The sequence below is a fragment of the Oncorhynchus tshawytscha genome, linkage group LG13 (assembly GCF_018296145.1).
Source record: "Oncorhynchus tshawytscha isolate Ot180627B linkage group LG13, Otsh_v2.0, whole genome shotgun sequence".
Lineage (NCBI taxonomy): Eukaryota > Metazoa > Chordata > Actinopteri > Salmoniformes > Salmonidae > Oncorhynchus > Oncorhynchus tshawytscha.
The window spans coordinates 63629724-63655256 of NC_056441.1; the positions used below are offsets into that span (position 1 = coordinate 63629724).

Consider the following 25533-nt stretch of genomic DNA (forward strand, 5'->3'; position numbering starts at 1 on the left):
CAGCTGACGGTCTTAGTGCCAGCATCTGTCTGTGGTGGTAAATAAACAGCCACGAAAAGTATAGCTGAAAACTCTCTAGGCAAATAGTGTGGCATGCAATTTATCACAATATACTCTACTTCAGGTGAGGAAAATCTAGAGACTTCCTTAGATTCCGTGCACCAGCTGTTGTTTACAAATATGCACAGACCGCCCCCCTCGTCTTGGAGTGTGCTGTTCTATCTTCCCGGTGCTGCGTATATCCCGCTAGATGAATATCCATGTCGTCATTCAGCCACGATACCGTGAAACATAGGATATTACAGTTTTGATGTCCCATTGGTAGGGTATTCGTGATCGTACCTCGTCTAGTTTATTGTCCAATGGTTGCAGGTTGGCGAATAGTATTGACAGTAACAGCAGCTTACGCACTCGCCTTTTTTAGGTCCTGACCAGGCATCCGGCTCTTTGTCCTCTGTATCTGTGTCGCTTCTTCTTGAAAATAACGGGGATGTTGGCCCTGTCGGGTGTTTGATGAATGTCCTGTGAGTCTTGCTTGTTGAAGAAAAAATCTTCATCTAATCTGAGGTGAGTGATCGCTATCCTGATATCCAGCTCTTTTTTGTCTGAAGATACGGTTGCAGAAACATTATGTACAAAATAAGTTACAAATAACATGAACAAAAACACATAACAGCACAATTGGTTGGGCGCCCGTAAAACTGCTGCCATTTCTTCCGACGCCATTTTGTTAACTATTAACTTCACAGTACAGAATAAGTTTGGAAAGGAAAAATATGTTCCTACATTAGTTTTCAATACCTCCCACAATGACTCTCCTCATGTCAAGTTAATTTAACTCTTGAAAGTAAAAGTATTGCTCAAAGTCAATTTCTTGCTCAAAGCCATTAGCGGGCCTGTTATTGTACAGCCCAGTTTTGAATTTTGCACAAAAAGCCAGGGTTATAAATTTGCTTGTTCTTAAACTGACCCTGCCTCCCGCTGAGTATGACTCACTACTAGCTAGTGTAGGTGCAGGTAGAACTGCTGAACTGGCGGGATTAGCTGCTAGCTAAAGCATCGCCATCAGGAGCGGATTTCCCCTCACTCCTCTTCTCCTCCACTGGCAGTTTTCTGGGTCGTTTAGGTTTCGAATCACCATCTTTCTCTGGATTTGTGGACTTGAAAAAAAACGTAATCAAACTCAATTGCCTTCTCTCATCCATTTTTTATTTGGCTTTCCCACGTTTCAAATTCAGTAGTTCACTAGCAGACCACCACTACTAAGAGAAGACCTGTGCCAAGATCAGTTACTTTCCACACCGGCCCTCCCCATAACCTCTATGTCTACAAATAAGAGAGCAGATCTGTGATCAGTGTTGCAGGATAGGATGATTACACAGAAGGACCCCCGCGCTTTTAAGTTATGGTTTTTCTGTGGGGCGGGGGAAATAATGAGGGGGGAACTTGATTTAGCTGATTGCTTTTATTAGAATGTACAGTGCGAACAGTGAAACAATTAATGCATCTTGCCGCGAGAGGTACTGCATCCGGGCAAATAGGTGCCAGAACAAACTAAGTCAAATCTGAGAGGTGCTGGATCCTGTTCCCACAGGATCCAGCTCAAATTAAGCACTGGATATTTTCTAGGTCTAATTGTCGCTGTCATCATTCTTGCTGCTTCAAATTCAGTAGCCATACCTGCGAGATGAGGTGCGTGTTTGGTCTCAATGAAATAGAGTAGGCTATATAGCCTATGAATTGGCGGAGAAGCACAGGGCAGTTATCTTTCCAAGGAAATGTATTTCCTAAATAGAATAGCCTAGAAATAAATGTTGATCACCCATATTTCTCCATCTGAAAATCTTCCCACTCTTTCAAGGTAATGTAAACTCGTACATCGCTTTGGTCCGTACAATTGTCCTTAATGTCAATACCATTGTAAAGCACAATTTCTCCCCTTTCCACCAGAATCAATTACATGACCTAAACGCTGCCCGTTTCTGCATAACTCAAGCAGGCAATGAGCCCCGTCGGGTCTTTTTAAAAATGGCGGGTGGGGAAGCGAAACTAATGCGTGATAACATTGAAGCCTTTAACATTAGAGCCGTTTATTACTGTGTTAGTGTGAAAAGTAGGGAATTAGCTAGGGAAACTGACAGATCAATAATGTTACATGCCATATTGACTAATAAACTCACATTGCATTGAAAAACGTCAGAATATCGTCTTTCAATCATTTGGTCTATGGTTTCATCGTTTGACTCAGGTCTACTGTGATTGAAGAAAAAAAGAATAGCCAACCTTTAACCAGCTCTCTCCTTCTCCAGCTCTCTCCGCTGCACCCCCCCTTGGGTTGTGCCATGGCGGAGATCTTTGTGGGCTATACTCAGCCTTGTCTCAGGATGGTAAGTTGGTGGTTGAAGATATCCCTCTAGTGGTGTGGGGGCTGTGCTTTGGCAAAGTGGGTGGGGTTATATCCTTCCTGTTTGGCCCTGTCCGGGGGTGTCCTCGGATGGGGCCACAGTGTCTCCTGACCCCTCCTGTCTCAGCCTCCAGTATTTATGCTGCAGTAGTTTATGTGTCGGGGGGCTAGGGTCAGTTTGTTATATCTGGAGTACTTCTCCTGTCCTATTCGGTGTCCTGTGTGAATTCTCTAATTCTCTCCTTCTCTCTTTCTTTCTCTCTCTCGGAGGACCTGAGCCCTAGGACCATGCCCCAGGACTACCTGACATGATGACTCCTTGCTGTCCCCAGTCCACCTGGCCGTGCTGCTGCTCCAGTTTCAACTGTTCTGCCTTATTATTCGACCATGCTGGTCATTTATGAACATTTGAACATCTTGGCCATGTTCTGTTATAATCTCCACCCGGCACAGCCAGAAGAGGACTGGCCACCCCACATAGCCTGGTTCCTCTCTAGGTTTCTTCCTAGGTTTTGGCCTTTCTAGGGAGTTTTTCCTAGCCACCGTGCTTCTACACCTGCATTGCTTGCTGTTTGGGGTTTTAGGCTGGGTTTCTGTACAGCACTTTGAGATATCAGCTGATGTACGAAGGGCTATATAAATACATTTGATTTGATAAAACTGGCAAAAGCTAGCCAAGTTCATTTACTTCTGTTGAAACCGGACAAAAAAAGGCTACAAAACATTTCCACAAAAACAACAGCTGTCAGATAGTACAAATAGCCACCTCATAATGCAATCTGACAGATAGCTGGTTAGAGCTTACCTGTCTGCGGTAGTTACTAGCCTCGTGAGGGGATGAAACATTAGCTAACTTTACGTCAGTTACAATACTAGCTCAGCACTGGAAAAAAACAGTTTAGTTTTAAACAGTAGTTACCTTGCCAGCTACATCAGTCAACTGAAAGAGTAGCCAAGTTTCTGCTCGGCTTGCTTTTACAACTCCGTGAAAGAGGGCAACACATACACACTGAACTATGCTGGTCAAATCAATCTTTATACAGCACATTTCAGACATGGAATGCAACAATTTGCTTTACAGGAAAAAACTGAAAATAAGCTGAAATACTTACTATAAAAACAAGGGGAAAAAACAAAAGGATAACAAGTGGAACAACTAATGACAAAACGGGTCAAATCAAATCAAGCTTTATGCAACACAATTTGCTTTACAGGAAAAAACTGAAAATAAGCTGAAATACTTACTATAAAAACAAGGGAAAAAAACAAAAGGATAACAAGTGGAACAACTAATGACAAAACGGGTCAAATCAAATCAAGCTTTATGCAACACAATGTGCTTTACAGGAAAAATATGAAAATAAACAAGCATAAGATAAAAAACAAAAGGACAAACTGAACAAGAAAAAAAAAATCCAGCCTTCCAGAAACTTGGCCTCCACACAGCCTGACAGACCACTATAGTGTCCACATGGTCCAAAATCCAGCCTTCCAGAAACTTGGCCTCCACACAGCGTGACAGACCACTATAGTGTCCACATGGTCCAAAATCCAGCCTTCCAGAAACTTGGCCTCCACACAGCCTGACAGACCACTATAGTGTCCACATGGTCCAAAATCCATCCAACCGTGCTGAGGGGTCCACATGGTGCTAAAGCACACTGTTGCCACTTTGTATCACATTGCAATGACAAAACTGGGAGGGGGGCAGATGGCTATCATTTCTCTTCACGAAGATTGAATGGTAATGGGTCTGAATAAATAACTGGTATACACTACTGCCATTAAGAAAGAAATTCCATAAATATACTTTTAACAAGGCACTCCTGTTATCTGAAATGCATTCCAGGTGACTACCTCAGACAGAACGCGTCTCCTTCCTGAGCGGTATGATGGCTGCGTGGTCCCATGGTGTTTATACTTGCTTACTATTGTTTGTACAGATGTGGTACCTTCAGGCATTTGGAAATTGCTCCCAAGGATGAACCAGACTTGTGGAGGTCTACAATTTTTTTCTGAGGTCTTGGCTGATTTCTTTTGATTTTCCCATGATGTCAAGCAAAGAAGCACTGAGTTTGAAGGTAGGCCATGAAATACATCCACCGGTACACCTCCAATTGACTCCGGCTAATTGACATAATTTATCAGAAGCTTCTAAAGCCATGACATTATTTCCTGGAATTTTCCAAGCTGTTTAAAGGCAGTCAACTTTGTATGTGAACTTCTGACTCGAGGTCGACTGATTATGATTTTTCAACGCCAATACCGATTATTGGAGAATAAATAACTGGTATACACTACTGCCATTAAGAAAGAAATTCCATAAATATACTTTTAACAAGGCACTCCTGTTATCTGAAATGCATTCCAGGTGACTACCTCAGACAGAACGCGTCTCCTTCCTGAGCGGTATGATGGCTGCGTGGTCCCATGGTGTTTATACTTGCTTACTATTGTTTGTACAGATGTGGTACCTTCAGGCATTTGGAAATTGCTCCCAAGGATGAACCAGACTTGTGGAGGTCTACAATTTTTTTCTGAGGTCTTGGCTGATTTCTTTTGATTTTCCCATGATGTCAAGCAAAGAAGCACTGAGTTTGAAGGTAGGCCATGAAATACATCCACCGGTACACCTCCAATTGACTCAGGCTAATTGACATAATTTATCAGAAGCTTCTAAAGCCATGACATTATTTCCTGGAATTTTCCAAGCTGTTTAAAGGCAGTCAACTTTGTATGTGAACTTCTGACTCGAGGTCGACTGATTATGATTTTTCAACGCCAATACCGATTATTGGAGGACTAAAATAAGCAGATACCGATTAAATCGGACAATTTTTAAAATGAGTTTGTAATAATGACAATTACAACAATGCTGAATGAACACTTATTTTAACACATCAATAAAAATCCATTTAGCCTCAAATAAATAATGAAACATGTTCAATTTGGTTTAAATAATGCAAAAACAAAGTGTTGGAGAAGTAAAAATGCAATATGTGCCATGTAAAAAAGCTAACGTTTAAGCTCCTTGGTTAGGTACACGTTGGAGCAACGACAGTCCTTTTTCCACGAATGCGCACCGCATCGATTATATGCAACACAGGACACGCTAGATAAACTAGTAATATCATCAACCATGTGTAGTTAACTAGTGATTATGACTGATTGTTTTTATAAGATAAGTTTAATGCTAGCTAGCAACTTACCTTGGCTTCTTACTGCATTCGCGTAACAGGTAGGCTCCTCGTGGAGTGCAATGAGAGGCAGATGGTTAACGCGTTGGACTAGTTAACCATAAGGTTGCAAGATTGACTCACCGAGCTGACAAGGTAAAAATCTGCCGATCTGCTCCTAAACAAGGCAGTTAACCCACCGTTCCAAGGCCATCGCTGAAAATAAGAATGTGTTCTTAACTTACTTGCCTAATTAAATAAAAGGTGTAAAACTTTTGTATTTTTATTTAAAAAATAAATAAAAATTAAAATTGGGCAAATCGGTGTCCAAAAATACCAATTTCCGATTGTTATGAAAACTTGAAATCGGCCCTAATTAATCGGCCATTCCGATTAATCGGTCGACCCCTACTTCTGACCCACTGGAATTGTGAATTATAAGTTAAATAATCTGTCTGTAAAAAATTGTTGGAAAATTACTTGTCATGCACACAGTAGATGTCCTAACAGACTTGCCAAAACTATAGTTTGTTAACAAGAAATTTGTGGAGTGGTTGAAAAAATTAGTTTTAACAACTCCTACCTAAGTGTACGTAAACTTCCAACTTCAACTGTATAATTTAACAGTTCCATTTTACGTCATACTGAAATAATGTATTCTAATTTACCGGTTTCTCAGTTATTTATCCGGGGAAAAGGGAGTGGGTTTGGGCGGGAAATCTCAGTAGATCTCGGTAACCCGGTTCAGCGTGCACTGCGCCCGCCCCGCCACAGGAGTCGCTAGTGCGCGATGGGACAAGGATATCCCGGACGACGCTGGGCCAATTGTGCGCCGCCCCATGGGTCTCCTGGTCACGGCCGGCTGCGACAGAGCCTGGACTCGAACCCAGAATGGGAGTCCCCTCCCCGCTATTCAACCCTATTGTAAACCCGTAAAATCATGACGGAAGTCATGCAGATGTCAGGCTATCCCCTGTTGGACTGTCCAACCTTGGACTCTCCCATTTTGGATTCTCAGAACTGACAAACATCAATTTGGGACTCTCCGACATGAATTGGGAGTCTCGGATTTAGAACCATCCAATTTGGCTTTCTTACTGCCATCAACCATCACCTCTTGCAACCTATTCCTCCTCCATTCACAGCTCTCCTCATAGGGGCACGTCCTACACTTCCAAGCCTCTTCTATATCCTCAATATCCACTCCATGGGGCTCCCTCTCCCCCCTCCAGAAGGCCAGGTAGTCCCTGAGCTCAGCCCTTAGCTGGGTCTCCTCAAACTCTACCTCCCTGTTTCCTATGAGGACTCCGGAGCTCTGATGTCTGTATTCCAGGCATAGCTTGTCAATGGGCTGGAGGTTAGAGAAATGTAGCACAACCAACAGGTGGTCCACAAGCTCGCCGAAGGTGACTGCCAGGAGGCCCAATTTCTGGGCATACCTCTGGAGCTCTGACCCAAAGGCCTGGTGGGGCCGGAGCTTGAGGAAGTGGAGGAGCTGATCCCTCTTCATAGAACCCTGAACCATGGAGTCAAACAGCAGCTTATACACACCCACCTGACAGAGAGATCAGAGAGAGTGATCAGAGAAGAGTCAGAGACCAGAGGGACAGATAAATGATAGAGACCAGAAAGAGAGAGAAAGGTCAAAGAGAGAGCGACACCAAAGAGGTCAGTGAAACATCAGAGTGACATAGTGTGTGGTGTGGTAGTGTAGCATAGGGCCTTTTGGGGGCCCTAAGCTACACTAAAGAAAACTTGTTTCAACTCATTATGAATAAAGTCCAGGTAGCAGATAATGGTCCCTATATATATATATATATATGTAGTTGGGTTCTATACATGGGTTCTAACTTGAAAAAAGTATTTGTTAACATTTGTACAATTTATGCTCCCTGCCTATTAATACCACAAAGACTGCCAGAAAGCCCTGAATGCAAGATTGTAATTTCTAAGGCATTGAGATATACACTACCGTTCAAAAATTTGGGGTCACTTGGAAATGTCCTTGTTTTTGCTAGAAGGCCAGCATCCCGGAGTCACCTCTTCACTGTTGATGTTGAGACGGGTGTTTTGAGGGTACTGTTTAATGAAGCTTCCACTTGAAGATTTGTGAGGCGTCTGTTTCTCAAACTAGACACTTTAATGTACTTGTCCTCTTGCTCAGTTGTGCACCGGGGCCTCACACTCCGCTTTCTATTCTGATTAGAGCCAGTTTGCGCTGTTCTGTGAAGGGAGTAGTACACAGCGTTGTACGAGATCTTCAGTTTCTTGCCAATTTTTCACATGGAATAGCCTGCATTTCTCAGAACAGGAAAAGATCGACACAAGTTTCAGAAGAAAGCTCTTTGTTTCTGGTCATTTTGAGCCTGTAATCGAACCCACAAATGCTGATGCTCCAGATACTCAACTCTTCTAAAGAAGGCCAGTTTTATTGATCTTTAATTAGCACAACAGTTTTAAGCTGTGCTAACATAATTGCAAAAGGGTTTTCTAATGATCCATTAGCCTTTGAAAATGAAACTTGGATTAGCTAACACAACTTGCCATTGGAATACAAGAGTGATGGTTGCTGATAATGAGCCTCTGTACGCCTATGTAGATATTCCATAAAATATCTGCTGTTCCAGCAAAAATAGTCATTTGGAACATTAACAAAGTCTACACTGTATTTCTGATAAACGTCATGTTATTTTAAATGGACAAAAAAAATGTGCTGTTCTTTGAAAGACAAGGACATTTCTAAGTGACCCCAAACTTTTGAACGGTAGTGTAAGTGCTACACTGGTTCCAGAGCCTTTTTTTTTTTGTTTACTCAACTTTTCAGTCCTAGTGTTACCTGAACTAAAAGAAAATGTGTTGGCCCAAACTTCGCTCCAGAAGATTGGAATGCTGTGAACCAAATGTTTGTGAGTTCAAATCCCAGGTGAGGACATGTTAATTTATACAGTAATTCATATTCAACATGCAATGTAATCATGTACAATATGTAAGTTGAAAACATTGTGTGTTAAAATCACTGTGTGTGTGTGTAACATTCTTTATTTTAGGTAAGCTGCCCAAATTTCAATTTCAAACTAAATGAACACGAGACATTGAGAAAAACACATTTTAAGTTGACCAAATTTCTGCCTAAGTTCTCATGTTGGAGCTAAGTTTGGGCCAACTACAAAATGTTAAGTTCTGGTAACACTTTGATCAAAAAGTTGAGTAAACTAAAAAAAAAGGTTGTGGAACCAGTTACTTAATAATATTTAGTTGAAACAACTTGATTTTTGTTTACAGTGTAGATGGTTGGGGGCGTGTCATGCCAAATAGTGTCCCCCTGCCTCTTCTCCTCCTCCTCCTCCCCCCCCCCATTTTTACAAAATGATAGATTTGGAGTTAGATAAACTTGAATTTTTCGTCAGGGACATATGCAGGATGCTACCCTCCACAGAATGGCCTTCGCTCCAGATCAAAACCTACAATGGTACTCCTAAATCTTTTTGACTCCAAAACCCCAGAAAAGGCTACTTTTCAATGTTATCCTCACAAATAATCCTGATAGGTATCAGTCTGGTGTTTTCTGTAATGACCTTAGTGATCACTGTTTTGCAGCCTGTGTTCGTAATGGCTGCTCAGTGAAACGACCTGTCCTGATTTGCCATAAAGGCTTGCTAAAAAAACTATAATGAGCAAGCCTTCCTTCATGAACTGGCCTCTTTAAAATGGTATAAAAATCAGCTTGATACCCTCTGTCGAAGATGCTTGGACCTTCTCTTTTCTAATTTTCAGTGGTATAGTTAACAAACATGCCCCCATAAAGAAATCTAGAATTAAAAACAAGTTCAGCCCCTGGTTCGACTGTGATCTTGCAGAGTTACTCCACCTCAAGAATTGCATTTGGTGAAAGGCTCGGCACACGCATTCACAGGCTGACTGGCTCTTATTCAAGCAAATGAGAAGTAAGTGCACTCAGGCTATCCGGAGGGCCAAAGCAGTTCTCCCTCTCTGGGTCTAACCCCAAGATGTTCTGGAAAATGGTTAAAGACCTGTAGAATAAACCCTCCTCCTCACAGCTGCCCATGTCCCTTAATGTTGAGGTTGTCACTGACAAGAAGCACATGGCTGAGCTCTTTAATGACCACTTCATTAAGTCAGGATTCATATTTGATTCATATCAGGATTCATATCAGCCATGCTTCCTTGCTCGTACAACATTTCCTAATCTCCCTCTTTTCCCCCTGCCCCGCTACAAAGTTTCTCCTTACAAACAGTCACTGAGTCCGAGGAGCTAAAGGAGCTCCTTAAACTTGACCCCAAAAAAACATCTGGGTCAGATGTTTAGACCCTTCTTTAAGGTTGCTGCCCCTATCATCACCAAGCCTGTCTCACCTTTCTGGTGAGGTTCCAATTGCTTAGAAGGCAGCCAATTTGTTCTTTATTTAAAGGGTGAGATCAAGCTGGTCCGAACTGTTTACAGGCCTATTTCTATTTTGCCCTGTTTATCAAAAGTGTTGGAAAAACTTGTCAATAATCAACTGACCGGCTTTCTTGATGTCTATAGTATTCTCTCGGGTATGCAATGTGGTTTCCGCTCAGGTTATGGATGTGTCACTGCAACCTTATAGGTCCTCAATGATGTCACCATTGCCCTTGATTCTAAGCAATGTTGTACTGCTATTTTTATTGACTTGGCCAAAGCTTTTGATAGAGTAGACCATTCCATTCTTGTGGGTATTGACTAAGGAGTATTGGTGTCTGAGTGGTCTTTGGCCTGGATTGCTAACTACATCTCTCAAAGAGTGCATGAATTCAGAAAATGGGCTGTCTCAGCCACTGCCTATCACCAAGAGAAATACCCCAAGGCTCGATCCTAGGCCCCACAATCTTCTCAATTTACATCAACAACATAGCTCAGGTAGTAGGAAGCTCTCTCATCCATCTATATGCAGATGATACAGTCTTATACTCAGCTGGCCCCTCCATTGGATTGTGTGTTAAATGCTCTACAACAAACCTTTCTTAGTGTCCAACAAGCTTTCTCTACCCTTAACCTTGTGCTGAACACCTAAAAAAATGTGTGATTACTACCTCTGAGGGTTTAGAGCTTGATGTAGTCACCTCATACAAGTACTTGGGAGTATGGCTAGACGGTACACTGTCCTTCTCTCAGCAAATATCAAAGCTGCAGGCTAAAGTTAAATCTAGACTTGGTTTCCTCTATTGTAATCGCTCCCCTTTCACCCCAGCTGCCAAACTAACCCTGTTTCCGATTGTAATCTAGCATGGGATGGATGGTAGAGACTTAATTTATGGATCGGCAGGTAAGGGTGCTCTCGAGCAACTAGATGTTCTTTACCATTTGGCCATCAGATTTGCCACCAATGCTCCTTATAAGACACATCACTGCACTCTATACTACTCTGTAAATTGGTCATCTGTGTATAGTCACAATACCCACTTGTTGATACTTATTTATAAAACCCTCTTAGGCCTCACTCACCCCTATCTGAGATATCTTCAGCAGCTCTCATCCTCCACATAACACCCATTCTGCCTGTCACATTCTGTTAAAGGTCCCCAAAGCACACACATCCCTGTGTCGCTCCTCTTTTCAGTTCACTGCAGCAAGTGACTGGAACGAGCTGCAACAAACACTCAAACTGGACAGTTGTATCTCCATCTCTTCATTCAAAGACTCAAATCATGGACACTCTTACTGACAGTTGTGGCTGCTTTGCTTCTACCTTCTTGCCCTTTGTGCTGTTGTCTGTGCCCAATAATGCTTGTACCATGTTTTGTGCTACTACAATGTTGTGTTGCTACCATGCTGTGTTGTCATGTTTTTCTTGCTATGTTGTTGTCTTTGTTCTCTCTTTATGTAGTTGTGTTGTCTCTCTAGTCATGGTGTCTTTTGTCTCACACACACACACACACACACACACACACACACACATACACACACATATACATACACACATATACATATATATACACACATATACATATATACATATACACACACACTGCTCAAAAAAATAAAGGGAACACTTAAACAACAATGTAACTCCAAGTCAATCACACTTCTGTGAAATCAAACTGTCCACTTAGGAAGCAACACTGATTGACAATACATTTCACATGCTGTTGTGCAAATGGAATAGACAACAGGTGGAAATTATAGGCAATTAGTAAGACACCCCCAATAAAGGAGTGGTTCTGCAGGTGGTGACCACAGACCACTTCTCAGTTCCTATGCTTCTTGGCTGATGTTTTGGTCACTTCTGAATGCTGGCGGTGCTTTCACTCTAGTGGTAGCATGAGACGGAGTCTACAACCCACACAAGTGGCTCAGGTAGTGCAGCTCATCCAGGATGGCACATCAATGCAAGCTGTGGCAAGAAGGTTTGCTGTGTCTGTCAGCGTAGTGTCCAGAGCATGGAGGTGCTACCAGGAGACAGGCCAGTACATCAGGAGACGTGGAGGAGGCCGTAGGAGGGCAACAACCCAGTAGCAGGACCGCTATCTCCGCCTTTGTGCAAGGAGGAGCAGGAGAAGCACTGCCAGATCCCTGCAAAATGACCTCCAGCATACCACAAATGTGCATGTGTCTGCTGAAACGGTCAGAAACAGACTCCATGAGGGTGGTATGAGGGCCCGACGTCCACAGGTGGGGGTTGTGCTTACAGCCCAACACCGTGCAGGATGTTTGGCATTTGCCAGAGAACACCAAGATTGGCAAATTCGCCACTGGCGCCCTTGTGCTCTTCACAGATGAAAGCAGGTTCACACTGAGCACGTGACAGAGTCTGGAGATGCCGTGGAGAACGTTCTGCTGCCTGCAACATCCTCCAGCATGACCGGTTTGGCGGTGGGTCAGTCATGTTGTGGGGTGGCATTTCTTTGGGGGGGCCGCACAGCCCTCCATGTGCTCGCCAGAGGTAGCCTGACTGCCATTAGGTACCGAGATGAGATCCTCAGACCCCTTGTGAGACCATATGCTAGTGCAGTTGGCCCTGGGTTCCTCCTAATGCAAGACAATGCTAGACCTCATGTGGCTGGAGTGTGTCAGCAGTTCCTGCAAGAGGAAGGCATTGATGCTATGGACTGGCCCGCCCGTTCCCCAGACCTGAATCCAATTGAGCACATCTGGGACATCATGTCTCGCTCCATCCACCAACGCCACGTTGCACCACAGACCGTCCAGGAGTTGGCGGATGCTTTAGTCCAGGTCTGGGAGGAGATCCCTCAGGAGACCATCCGCCACCTCATCAGGAGCATGCCCAGGCGTTGTAGGGAGGTCATACAGGCACGTGGAGGCCACACACACACACTACTGAGCCTCATTTTGACTTGTTTTAAGGACATTACATCAAAGTTGGATCAGCCTGTAGAGCGGTTTTCCACTTTAATTTTTAGTGTGACTCCAAATCCAGACCTCCATGGGTTGATAAATTTGATTTCCATTCATAATTTGTGTGATTTTGTTGTCAGCACATTCAACTATGTAAAGAAAAAAGTATTTAATAAGAATATTTCATCAGATCTAGGATGTGTTATTTTAGTGTTCCCTTTATTTTTTTGAGCAGTATATATATATTTTTATATATAATAATTGTTTGATTTTTAATCCCAGCCCCCGTCCCTGCAGTAGGTCTTTTGGTAGGCCGTCATTGTAAATAAGAATTTGTTGTTAACTGACTTGCCTGGTTAAATAAAAAGTCAGCTAGCCAGCTACAATAGCGGGCTAGCTAACCAGTTATATTTAGCTAGCTATTATAGTACCTGTTATTGTAGCTTTCTGTCCAGTTTGAGTATGTAGCTTGCACTTCAATGGCATCCCTCAATGAGATTCTTTCATCTTTCCAACCGATCAAAGTACTATGAAGGCACCACTGATCTCGACAAGAGGCACAACATTCAGAGAAATTCTAGCCGGGTGTTTGCATAGCGATGATAAAAAGAACGTCATTTAGGCTGTGATGATCTCCAAATTTAGAATCATTAGGACATCACACCGTTGATATAGCAATGAACACTAATAGTTGATCGAATCCCATTATGACGCAGAAGGGGACACTTTTTGGCCGGGGGACATTATTTGGTATGACAGTCCCGCTAGCGGCCTCTTATGTCATTTATTGGCTGGACCGGCACTTTGTGGAGCCTACCTGTAGAGAGTGTCCCTTGGCCTGGGCAGGATGCGGCAGGGAGTTGTGACTGCGGGTCTTCAGTTCACTCAGGACCAGATCCCCAGACTTACTACAATACAGCTCATCAACCACACCCAGGAAAAACACCCCATCCAACACACCTAACACTGGAAACTCCCGTACAAGCTGGCCTGGGAAACACACACACACAAACAGATTCTGAAATGGCTATTTGCAAAAGTTTATCATCTTTTGTCATCATTACAGTATGATCATATTTAGTGTACTCTATCAAACCTGATCAGTACCACCATACCTGCCTCCAGAGCTGGGACCATCTGTATCAGGTTGATGAGTTTCAAGGCTTCCCTGTCCTCTCTGGTATAAACAACCACAGTCACAGCATCTGGGTTTGCCTCCCGTTCTAGACACATATATACAAGGACAGGAAATAGGTTATCATCACTAACTACCTCCACAGGAGGTAGTCTATGGGCCAATGACCTTCCATTCAGGATTGGCTCATGAAGTAGTTCATTATGGTTATGGAAATATATGATTACATTCTAGGGCACATGCTGCTTACCTCTAGCAAGATGAATACTGGCCCCTGTCGTCACTGCAGTCCTTCTCATCTCTCTCCTCTTCATATGAGGCTTGAGGAACCCATAGACCACTTTAATTTCACACCATGACTGCTCACACAGCTGAGTAACATTCAGGTGATGCTTACTGAACCTCTCCATTGGACTCTGGTCTGGGACTGACAGGGTAACAGTGCTCCTATTGTTGCTCAGCCTCTCGAACGGGGCCACGACCTTGTGACCCCTGATGGACGGACACATTGGTAATGGGGGAATAAAAAATAAATTGATAGTTACATATCGCAATATTATTTTGGATGATATATTGATACTTTGACTCCAAGTATCGATTTGTAAAACAAATATTTTAAGCTAGGTAGCGTTAGCTAGCGGTAGATAGCTGTACCTGTGCCAAAAAGAGGGTATTTTTCATCCTATACAGTAGCTTGTTCTCCATCTTTTTAAATAGTGAGCCAACATGTTTTCAGCACTTATTTTCATGACTGATGAAAACTAATTTTTATCATGGCTCTCTTGTCTCTCTGTAGCAGACATACTGTATAGTGAACAATACATATATCGCAATACATATAGAATTGTGAGAATTGCAATACATATCGTATCGGCACCTAAGTATCGTGATAATATCATTGTGATGTCCCTGGCCATTCCCAGCCCTAATGTACACGCACACAGACAGGCGCTGTTAATCATCCCTCTCACACACACAGAACAGAAGTTGCTGATCCCCTCTATGTTGACCCCCTCTAGGTTGCACAAAAGCATCTGTTGGATTCTAGCTTGAAATATTGTTATTCCTGTTACCATTAATATAACTTATTACATGTATAAGGAATGTATATGTGGTCAATGAAGGGTGGATAGGAATTAGGTGTATGGAGGGTGGGAGACAAGGGGAAGTTCAGAAAGTTAATATTCTGTTCCATGTTTCTAAAGAGGGAGGCAGGGTTAATAGTTATCAGAGACTAAGGCAGGCCAGCTGCAGAACTAGGGAGGAGAGAGAGAGAGGACTTCATCAATCAACATATGAAGTGAGAAGCAACCTCTGGGAGGGGGACCAGAGGGGCCCACCACAACAGTCCTATCTCACACACACATACACTTCCACGCAGGTTCAAGCATCAGGCAGAGCCATGACTTCACCAGTGAGAGGAACCAATTAAGTTCTGTATGGCACTACAGAGATGTATTGGCTGTCTAGAAGTGTAAGGAGTTGACCCCGCCTATTAGTAGGTTATAAATATATGTGCTTGTGTAATTATGCTTTGTCTTTGCAGCTGTATGACCCAGTAATTGAATAAACTTAGTTTGAGCTTTTTCTAGGTCGTCACACATCATATAAAGGGAACCAGAGTCAAATATCTCTGTATGGCACTGCAGTGTTGAAAACTGTTAAAGGTTCAACTTTGCATAATATACATGAATGGGTTTACCGTTTCTTAATTTGGCCATCAATTCTCTCCTCCTCCTTGGCAAGGGACTGGCCATCAATTCTCTCCTCCTTCTTGGCAAGGGACTGGCCATCATTGACCACACACACCCCCAGTGTCGGACTGTGTTGATCAGCACCAGCGCTCAGAGTGGTACTGGTACCAGCAGGAGTCAGACTGGTACCAGCAGGGGGAGTTAAACTAGGTTGGTCAGAAGGGGCTAGAGTAGATGAAATATAAGAAAGATACTGTAGTAAGGGAACTTCAGAGAAGTAATAGTTACTATATTTTATTAACTGTATAGATTGACCTATGGACAACTGTTTAAAATGTAGTGTATAAACTATGGCACTGTATTGCTGTAATGTACATTCAGGCATAGGATACAGAAGAGCAGAGAATACGGTTCATGAAAACAGTTCATAGTATTCAATAATCCCATTGGGCATGCATCTCGTCTAGAAATGCTGTTAGAAAACATTTCAATAAGCAGTCATACTCACCGAGACGCTCCGAAAGTATCCTGATGATTTGTGCATTGCTTATATCACACCCGTCATCTAATGGATCGTCCCTTGGAGTTGTTTTTGAATTCATTGTAAAAAGTGAAAGTACATTACGAGACTAAGACTGATTCTTTAACTCATAATTACGCGTAGTCAAATAATGTTCATTATTGGACCTGACAATAGACAATTGTATTACGCAGTTGTTTTGCCCAGACTTGTTAGTGAAGTCACACCTCTCATTGACGTCAGTATTGTTTAGATCGTGTCTCATTGGTTCGTTTCTGTGGAGGATCACATGCGAGTAACTAGTGTTGCAGCGATTGGTTATTGTAACAAAATATGGTGTCTAGTTTTATACTTTGTATAAATTGTAGTGCTATGTATGCTTCGATATAAAGCAGTTGACAAACAATGTATCAAAGGAAAGTGTACTCTTTATTTAACTATCAATAGTTTGATGACGTATCGACTTAGCCCAAGAGTCCGTAGAGAATGAAACGTTGATACCGTGGTATGGAGTCAGGAAGCGTTGACGTCTACCAACGCGAGCGATAGAATTGTTTAACCTTTATTTTTTTTAAAGGAGTCATACTGAGACCAGGGTTGTTTTTTCAAATTTACAGATGAGCCCTGAATTACAGAAAATACACACATCAATATAAATACAAAATGCAAGGAGAAAGAACATGGTCACAAAAACAAACACATTCATTTTACCTTTATTTAACCAGGTAGGCTAGTTGAGAACAAGTTCTCATTTGCAACTGCGACCTGGCCAAGATAAAGCGTAGCAATTCGACACATACAACAGAGTTACACATGGAATAAACAAAACATACAGTCAATAATACAGTAGAACAAAAGAAAACAAAAAGTCTATATACAGTGAGTGCAAATGCGGTAAGTTAAGGAAATAAATAGGCCATGGTGGTGAAGTAATTACAATAGTCATCATTTCATCAGTAACAAGGTCCTCAATCAGCCTTCTGAATTGCTCCAAAGCCACCAAAACATCACATTTAAGATTTTTCCACAAATAAAGGTGCAAGAAAACTAAAAGCTGATTTACCTAACTCAGTAGAGACCAAAGGGATTTCCAGAGTTAACTATCCCTGAGACTGTGTGGTAACTCCTGTTTAAAGTTTAGTAAAGATGTTCGGTAGTGGGACATTTTGTAAAAGGGCTTTATAAATGAAAACATGGCCATGTATCAACCTACGTAACATGAAAAAGGGCCAATATCCAGAAACCTGATTTAACACCATCAGTACACCATCAGTTACATGCATCCTGTCTAGGCCAATTGAGGAAGGCCTCTGAATTAGCAGTGAATGATCAACAGTATCGAAAGGCTGACAGGTCAATGCAGAGGGCAGCACAATATTGCCTTTTAGCCATACAGTAAGCCACATCATTTATAACTAGGAATGCAGCAGAGATATGATCTGCGATGTGTGCTATGATCTGTACATTTAAAATACATTTCAAAGTTAAGATCTTAGCTGAGAATGAATCAAGGATTTTAATATTTTAGCTAGGCAAGAAAGTTTAGAAATAGGATGATAATTTAAGATCACAAGGGTCACCACCTTTGTGAAGGGGGAGTACATGGGCCACCTTCCAAACCTTGGGGATAGTACCAGACATAATCGCCAGGTTAAAAATATGGGTTAATGATTTAGCAATCAGGGGGGCAGAGAGCTGCAGCAGAAATGGATCAAGCCTCAGTGGATGTTTTAAAAATGTATGTTTACATCAATCTTAAGCAAGCACATCACAGATAGTAAATTGTTCAAATGAAAACAAAGATTCACTAGAAGTTGACGGGTTAACCGTTGAGTCTGCCAGCCTTTAGCTGAGGGAAGAGCAGTCGACTGACTGACCAGGGTCAATTAAACCACTGTTTCTTTCAAATAAAAGGACAGCAAGAGAAAGAAGAGAAAGGACAAAACAAAATATAAAAAGAAGTGTGGATCTACGAGAAATTGTCAGAGCTCGCCTTTAAACTCTGGCGATGAACCAGGTTGGTTTGATGCTCACAAAATCTAGTTTTAAAATGCCCAGCGTAGGCCTACCTACAACTGTTTTACCATAGCATTATCATTGTAACCCCAAAACGGATCTGTTTAATGTTTGTCATATATTTGTTAAAGTTGCAATATGTAACTTTTTGGGCGATCTGACCAAATTAATATAGAAATGCAGTTATAGATCTGTCACTCATGGAAAGCAAGTCTAAGAACCTGTATATCTATCTGTTCTTTGCACGATTTCCAGTGGCATGTACATCTCAGTGGGGCAAACCCAGCAAAGCCACTAACCAACACAAAATAATACATTAATTGGACTACAACATTAACAAACGGTGTGCACAAACTGTTAGGGCCTTGCGAAAGTATTCACCCCCCTTGGCATTTTTCCTATTTTGTTGCCTTACAACCTGGAATTAAAATAGATTTTTGGGGGGTTTGTATCATTTGATTTACACAACATGCCTACCACTTTGAAGATGCAAAATATTTTTTGATTGTGAAACAAACAAGAAATAAGACACAAAAGAAACATAACTTGAGCGTGCATAACTATTCACCCCCAAAAGGCAATACTTTGTAGAGCCACCTTTTGCAGCAATTACAGCTGCAAGTCTCTTGGGGGTATGTCTCTATAAATTTGGCACAGCTAGTCACTGGGATTTTTTTAGTTTTGGTGGGCAGCCCTCTCTGAGCAGGTGTGTTGTGGTGCCATATTCTTAAAAAAAAAATGTAATAATGGATTTAATGGTGCTCTATGAGATGTTCAAAGTTTCTGATATCTTTTTATAACCCAACCCTGATCTGTACTTCTCCACAACTTTGTCCCTCACCTGTTTGGCAAGCTCATTGGTCTTCATGGTGTCGCTTGCTCTGCTCTGCTCTGCTCTGCTCTGCTCTGCTCTGCTCTGCTCTGCTCTGCTCTGCTCTGCTCTGCTCTGCTCTGCTCTGCTCTGCTCTGCTCTGCGTTGGTCGCTCGCTTGCTTGCTTGGTGGTGTTGGAGACACTGGGGCCTTTCAGAACAAGTGTATATATACTGAGATCATGTGACAGATCATGTGACACTTAGATTGCACACAGGGGGACTTTAATTCATTATGTGACTTCTGAAGGTAATTGGTTGCATCAGATCTTATTTAGGGGCTTCATTGCAAAGGGGGGGAATACATATGCATGCACCACTTTTCAGTTTTGTATTTTTTTGAACTCTTTGAAAACAAGTAATTATTATTTATTTTAATTTCACTTCCAAAATGTGGACTATTTTGTGTATGTCCATAACATGAAATACAAATACAAATCCATTTAAATTCAGTTTGTAATGCAACAAAATATGAAAAACACCAAAGGGGTGTATACTTTTGCAAGGCAATGTAAAGCTGTCTCAACAGAAGAGTCCCAACAGCAAAGTCCCAACACCTAACCACGGCTACACATGGCTGTCAGAAGAGCCTTGTCTGGCAGCAAAACAGTTAATTCAGTCTCATTTAATGCATTTTAAAAACAGATAACTGATATGTCTGACTTGCTTAAACAAATGTGGTTTCTACTGACAATTGATATGTAAACTCAGCAAAAAAAAGAAATGTCATCTTACTGTCAACTGTGTTTATTTTCAGCAAACTTAACATGTGTAAATATTTGCATGAGCATGACAAGATTCAACAACTGAGACATAAACTGAACAAGTTCCACAGACATGTGACTAACAGAAATGGAATATGTGTCCCTGAACAAAGGGGGGGTCTAAATCAAAAGTCAGTATCTGGTGTGGCCACCAGCTGTATAAAGTTCTGCAGTTCATCTCCTCATGGACTGCACCAGATTTGCCAGTTCTTGCTGTGAGATGTTACCCCACTCTTCCACCAAGGCACCTGCAAGTTCCCAGACATTTCTGGGGGGAATGGCCCTAGCCCTCACCCTCCGATCCAACAGGTCCCAGACGTGCTCAATGGGATTGAGATCCAAGCTCTTCGCTGGCCATGGCAGAACACTGACATTCCTGTCTTGCAGGAAATCCCGCACAGAACGAGCAGTATGGCTGGTGGCAGTGTCATGCTGGAGGGTCATGTCAGGATGAGCCTGCAGGAAGGGTACCACATGATGGAGGAGGATGTCGTCCCTGCAACGCACAGCGTTGAGATTGCCTGCAATGACACCAAGCTCAGTCCGATGATGCTGTGACACACCGCCCCAGACCATGACGGACCCTCCACCTCCAAATCGATCCCGCTCCAGAGTACAGGCCTCGGTGTAGCGGTCATTTCTTCGACGATAAATGCGAATCCGACCATCACCCCCGGTGAGACAAAACCATGACTTGTCAGTGAATAGCACTTTTTGCCAGTCCTGTCTGGTCCAGCGACGGTGGGTTTGTGCCCAAAGACGACGTTGTTGCCGGTGATGTCTGGTGAGGTCCTACCTTACAAAAGGCCTACAAGCCCTCAGTCCAGCCTCTCTCAGCCTATTGTGGACAGTCTGTCTGGACTGATGGAGGGATTGTGCGTTGTTGGTGTAACTCGGGAAGTTGTTGTTGCCATCATGTACCTGTCCCGCAGGTGTGATATTCGGATGTACCGATCCTGTGCAGGTGTTGTTACACGTGGTCTGCCACTGCGAGGACGATCAGCTGTCTGTCCTGTTTCCCTCTCTTAGGCGTCTCACAGTACGGATATTGCAATTTATTGACCTGGCCACATCTGGGATGAACGTAGTCAATATAACAATTTGTTCAGCACTTTTGAAATGTACAGCAATAGAATTCAGAACATGGGCCGTTCTTGCAGTATTCTCCCTGTACACAAAGTCAGAACCGTAGGATAAATAAAGGGGGCATATAAGCCCCAATGGAAGCTCTTACAATTTTTGATGGCTACAATTCTCTAAAGGGGAAAAATTATTATTATTAAAGGGAACAAATTATTAGGGTGAGGCACATGGGCTACTAACAGCTTACCACACAACATACACTTAGTATTACTTTCTTAGCTACAGTACACATACAGTTGAAGTCGGAAGTTTACATACACCTTAACCAAATACATTAAACTCAGTTTCACAATTTCTGACATTTAATCCAAGTAAAGATTCCCTGTTTTAGGTCAGTTAGGATCACCACTTTATTTTAAGAATGGGAAATGTCAGAATAATAGTAGAGAGAATCATTTATTTCAGCTTTTATTTCTTTCATCACATTCCCAGTGGGTCAGAAGTTTACATACTAATTGAGTGTATGGTAACATTGCCTTTAAATTGCTTAACTTGGGATAAACGTTTTGGGTAGCCTTCCACAAGCTTCCCACAATAAATTGGGTGAATTTTGGCCCATTCCTCCTGACAGAGCTGGTGTAACTGAGTCAGGTTTGTAGGCCTCCTTTCTCGTACACGCTTTTTCAGTTCTACCCACACATTTTCTATAGGGTTGAGGTAAGGGCTTTGTGATGGCCACTCCAGTATCTTGACTTTGTTGTCCTTAAGTTAGGGATAGGCGGGACGCAAATGTCTCAACTGGCCAATTGCCAGGGAAAATGCAGAGCACCAGATTCAAATAAAATACTATAAAATTCAAACTTTCATTAAATCACACATGTAAGATACTCAATTAAAGCTACACTTGTTGTGAATCCAGCCAACATGATCAGATTTTAAAAATGCTTTTCGGCGAAAGCATAAGAAGCTATTATCTGATAGCCTGCACCATCTGCACCAGCAGTAAACAAAGGGGTTAGCATATTTCAACCCTGCAGGCGCTACACAAAACGCTGAAATAAAATATAAAACATGCATTACCTTTGACAAGCTTCTTTTGTTGGCACTCCAATATGTCCGATAAACATCACAATTGGTCCTTTTGTTCGATTAATTCCGTCCATATATATCCAAAATGTCCATTTATAAAGCACGTTTGATCCAGAAAAAAACAGCTTACAAAAAACGGAACGCCACTACAAAATATTTCAAAAGTTGCCTATAAACTTTGCCAAAATATTTCAAACTACTTTTGTAATACATCTTTAGGTATTTTTAAACGTTAATAATCGATCAAATTGTAGACGGGGCAATCTGTGTTCAATATAGGAATGAAAACAAACCAGCGCCACTTTTCACGTCTTGCGCAACTCACAAAGGTGTACCCAGTTCCTAGTTGGCTTACTTCTTCATTAAACAAAGGAATAACCTCAACCAAATTCCAAAGACTGGTGACATCCAGTGGAAGCGGTAGGAAGTGAAAACAGGTTCCTAAGAAATATCCCTTGGCAATGACAGGTCAGGGAACAGAGAGAGGAAAATAAAAATTCTAAACAGTTAGTCCTCTGGGTTTTGCCTGCTACATAAGTTCTGTTATACTTACAGACATGATTCAGACTGTTTTAGAAACATCCGAGTGTTTTCTATCCAAATCTATGAATGATATGCATATCTTATATTCTTGGCATGAGTAGCAGGAAGTTGAAATTGGGCACACTATTTATCCAAAAGTGAAAATTCTGCCCCCTAGCCCCAAGAGGTTTTAAGCCATTTTGCCACAACTTTGGAAGTATGCTCAGGGTCATTGTCCATTTGGAAGACCCATTTGCAAACAAGCTTTAACTTCCTGACTGATGTCTTGAAATGTCGCTTCAATATATCCACATAATTTTCCACCCTCATGATGCCATCTATTTTGTGAAGTGCACCAATCCCTCCTGCAACAAATTACCTTCACAACATGTTGCTGCCACCCCCGTGCTTCACAGTTGGGATGGTGTTCTTCGGCTTGCAAGCCTCCCCCTTTTTCCTCCAAACATAACGATGGTCATTATGGCCAAACAGTTCTATTTTTTTTTCATCAGACCAGAGGACATTTCTCCAAAAAGTACGATCTTTGTCCCCATGTGCAGTTGCAAACCTTAGTCTGGCATGTTTATGGGGGTTTTGGAGCAGTGGCTTCTTCCTTGCTGAGCTCCCTTTCAGGTTCTGTCAATATAGTACTCGTTTTACTGTGGATTTAGATACTTTAGATACTTTTGTACCAGTTTCCTCCAGCATCTTCACAAGGTCCTTTGCTGTCGTTGTGGGATTGATTTGCACTTTTCTCACCAAAGCAAGTTCAGCTCTAGGAGACAGAACACCACTCCTTCCTGAGCGGTATGACGGCTGCGTTGTCCCATGGTGTTTATACTTGCTTACTATTGTTTGTACAGATGAACGTGGTACCTTTAGGCGTTTGGAAATTGTTCCCAAGGATGAACCAGACTTGTGGAGGTCTACAATTTTTTTTCTGAGGTCTGTCTGATTTCTTTAGATTTTCCCATGACGTTAAGCAGAGGCACTGAGTTTTAAGGTAGGCCTTGAAATACATCCACAGAGCTTGTTTTTTTCTGAGTTCGCAGTTGTCCTCAACTCACTGAAGTCTGAGATTTCCCAGTTCCGAGTTTGCAGTTGTTTTGAAAGCTGCAGAAATCATGCTAGATTGATGGCCAATGTTGAACGTTTATCCTTTTAGACTTGGAAAAGAGACCCTTAAAACCAGACTTGGACCACAAATCCACCCCACTGAAGATCAGGCTAGTCAAATCAAATGTTATTTGTCACGTGCCAAATACAACAGGTGAAGATCTTACAGTGAAATGCTTACTTACAAGTCCTTAACCAACAATGCAGTTAAGAAAAATAAGTTTAGTAAAAAATAGATGCAGTAAAATAACAATAGCGAGGCTATATACAGGGGGTACCGATACAGAGTCAATGTACAGGGGTACCGGTTAGTAGAGGTAAAATGTACACTACAGTTCAAAAGTTGGGTCACTTAGAAATGTCCTTGTTTTTGAAAGAAAATAAAACATTTTTTCCATTAAAATAACATAAAATTGATCAGAAATACAGTGTAGACATTGTTAATGTTGTAAATGATTATTGTAGCTGGAAACGGCAGATTTTTTATGGAATATCTACATAGGCATACAGAGGCCCTTTATCAGCAACCATCACTCCTGTGCTCCAACTAAAAGTTGTGAGCTAATCCAAGTTATCATTAAAAAAAGGCTAATTGATCATTAGAAAACCCTTTTGTAATTGTTAGCACAGCTGAAAACGGTTGTGCTGATTAAAGAAGCAATACAACTGGCCTTCTTTAGACTAGTTGAGTATCTGGAGTATTAGCATTTGTGGGTTTGATTACAGGCTCAAAATGGCCAGAAACAAAGAACTTTCTTCTGAAACTAGTTGGTCTTTTCTTGTTCTGAGAAATGAAGGCTATTCCATGAGAGAAATTGCCAAGAAACTGAAGATCTCGTACAATGCTGTGTACTTCTCCCTTCACAGAACAGCGCAAACTGGCTCTAACCAGAATAGAAGTGGAGTGGGAGGCCCCAGTACACAACAGAGCAAGAGCACAAGTACATTAAAGTGTCTAGTTTGAGAAACAGATGCCTCACAAGTGCTGAATTGGCAGCTTTATTAAACAGTACCCGCAGCCTCCCGGGTGGTGCAGTGGTCTAAGGCACTGCATCTCAGTGCTAGCTGTGCCACCAGAGACTCTGGGTTCGAGCCAAGGCTCTGTCGCAGCAAGCCGCAACATGAAGGTCCATGGGGCGACGCACAATTGGCCTAGCGTCGTCTGGGTTAGGGAGGGTTTGGCAGGTAGGGATATCCTTGTCTCATCGCGCACTAGTGACTCCTGTGGCGGGCCGGGCGCAGTGCGTGCTAACCAGGTCGCTAGGGGCACGATGTTTCCTCCAACACATTGGTGCAGCTGGCTTCTGGGTTGGATGTGCGCTGTGTTAAGAAACAGTGTGGCTTGGTTGGGTTGTGTTTCGGAGGACGCATGACTCTCGCCAGATCTCAACCCCATAGAAAATCTTTGGAGGGAGTTGAAAGTCCATGTTGCCCAGCAACAGCCCCAAAACATCACTGCTCTAGAGGAGATCTGCATGGAGGAATGGGCCAAAATACCAGCAACAGTGTGTGAAAACCTTGAAGAAAGAAGAAGTTTGACCTCTGTCATTACAAAAAAGGGTATATAACAAAGTATTGAGATAAACTTTCGTTATTGACCAAATACTTATTTTCCACCAGCATTTGCAAATAAATTCATAAAAAATCATACAATGTGATATTCCGGATTTTTTTTCCTCATTTTGTCTGTCATAGTTGAAGTGTACCTATGATGAAAATTACAGGCCTCTCTCATCTTTTTAAGTGGGAGAACTTGCACAATTGGTGGCTGACTAAATACTTTTTTGCCCCACTGTACGTGCTCGTAG

At 42.2% G+C, this 25533-nt stretch overlaps 1 protein-coding gene across 1 annotated transcript; it reads right to left on the bottom strand.

Moving 5' to 3' along the window:
* Positions 1-6090: 6090 nt before the first annotated feature.
* On the bottom strand, positions 6091-16494 carry LOC112246912 (exonuclease V). The gene is made up of 6 exons (XM_024415515.2): positions 16254-16494; positions 15754-15970; positions 14302-14543; positions 14032-14139; positions 13734-13906; positions 6091-7135 (listed from the first exon to the last, which is right to left on the bottom strand). The coding sequence occupies exons 1-6, from the start codon at positions 16345-16347 to the stop codon at positions 6611-6613; spliced, it is 1359 nt and encodes a 452-aa protein (XP_024271283.1). The 5' UTR covers positions 16348-16494; the 3' UTR covers positions 6091-6610.
* Positions 16495-25533: the final 9039 nt, after the last annotated feature.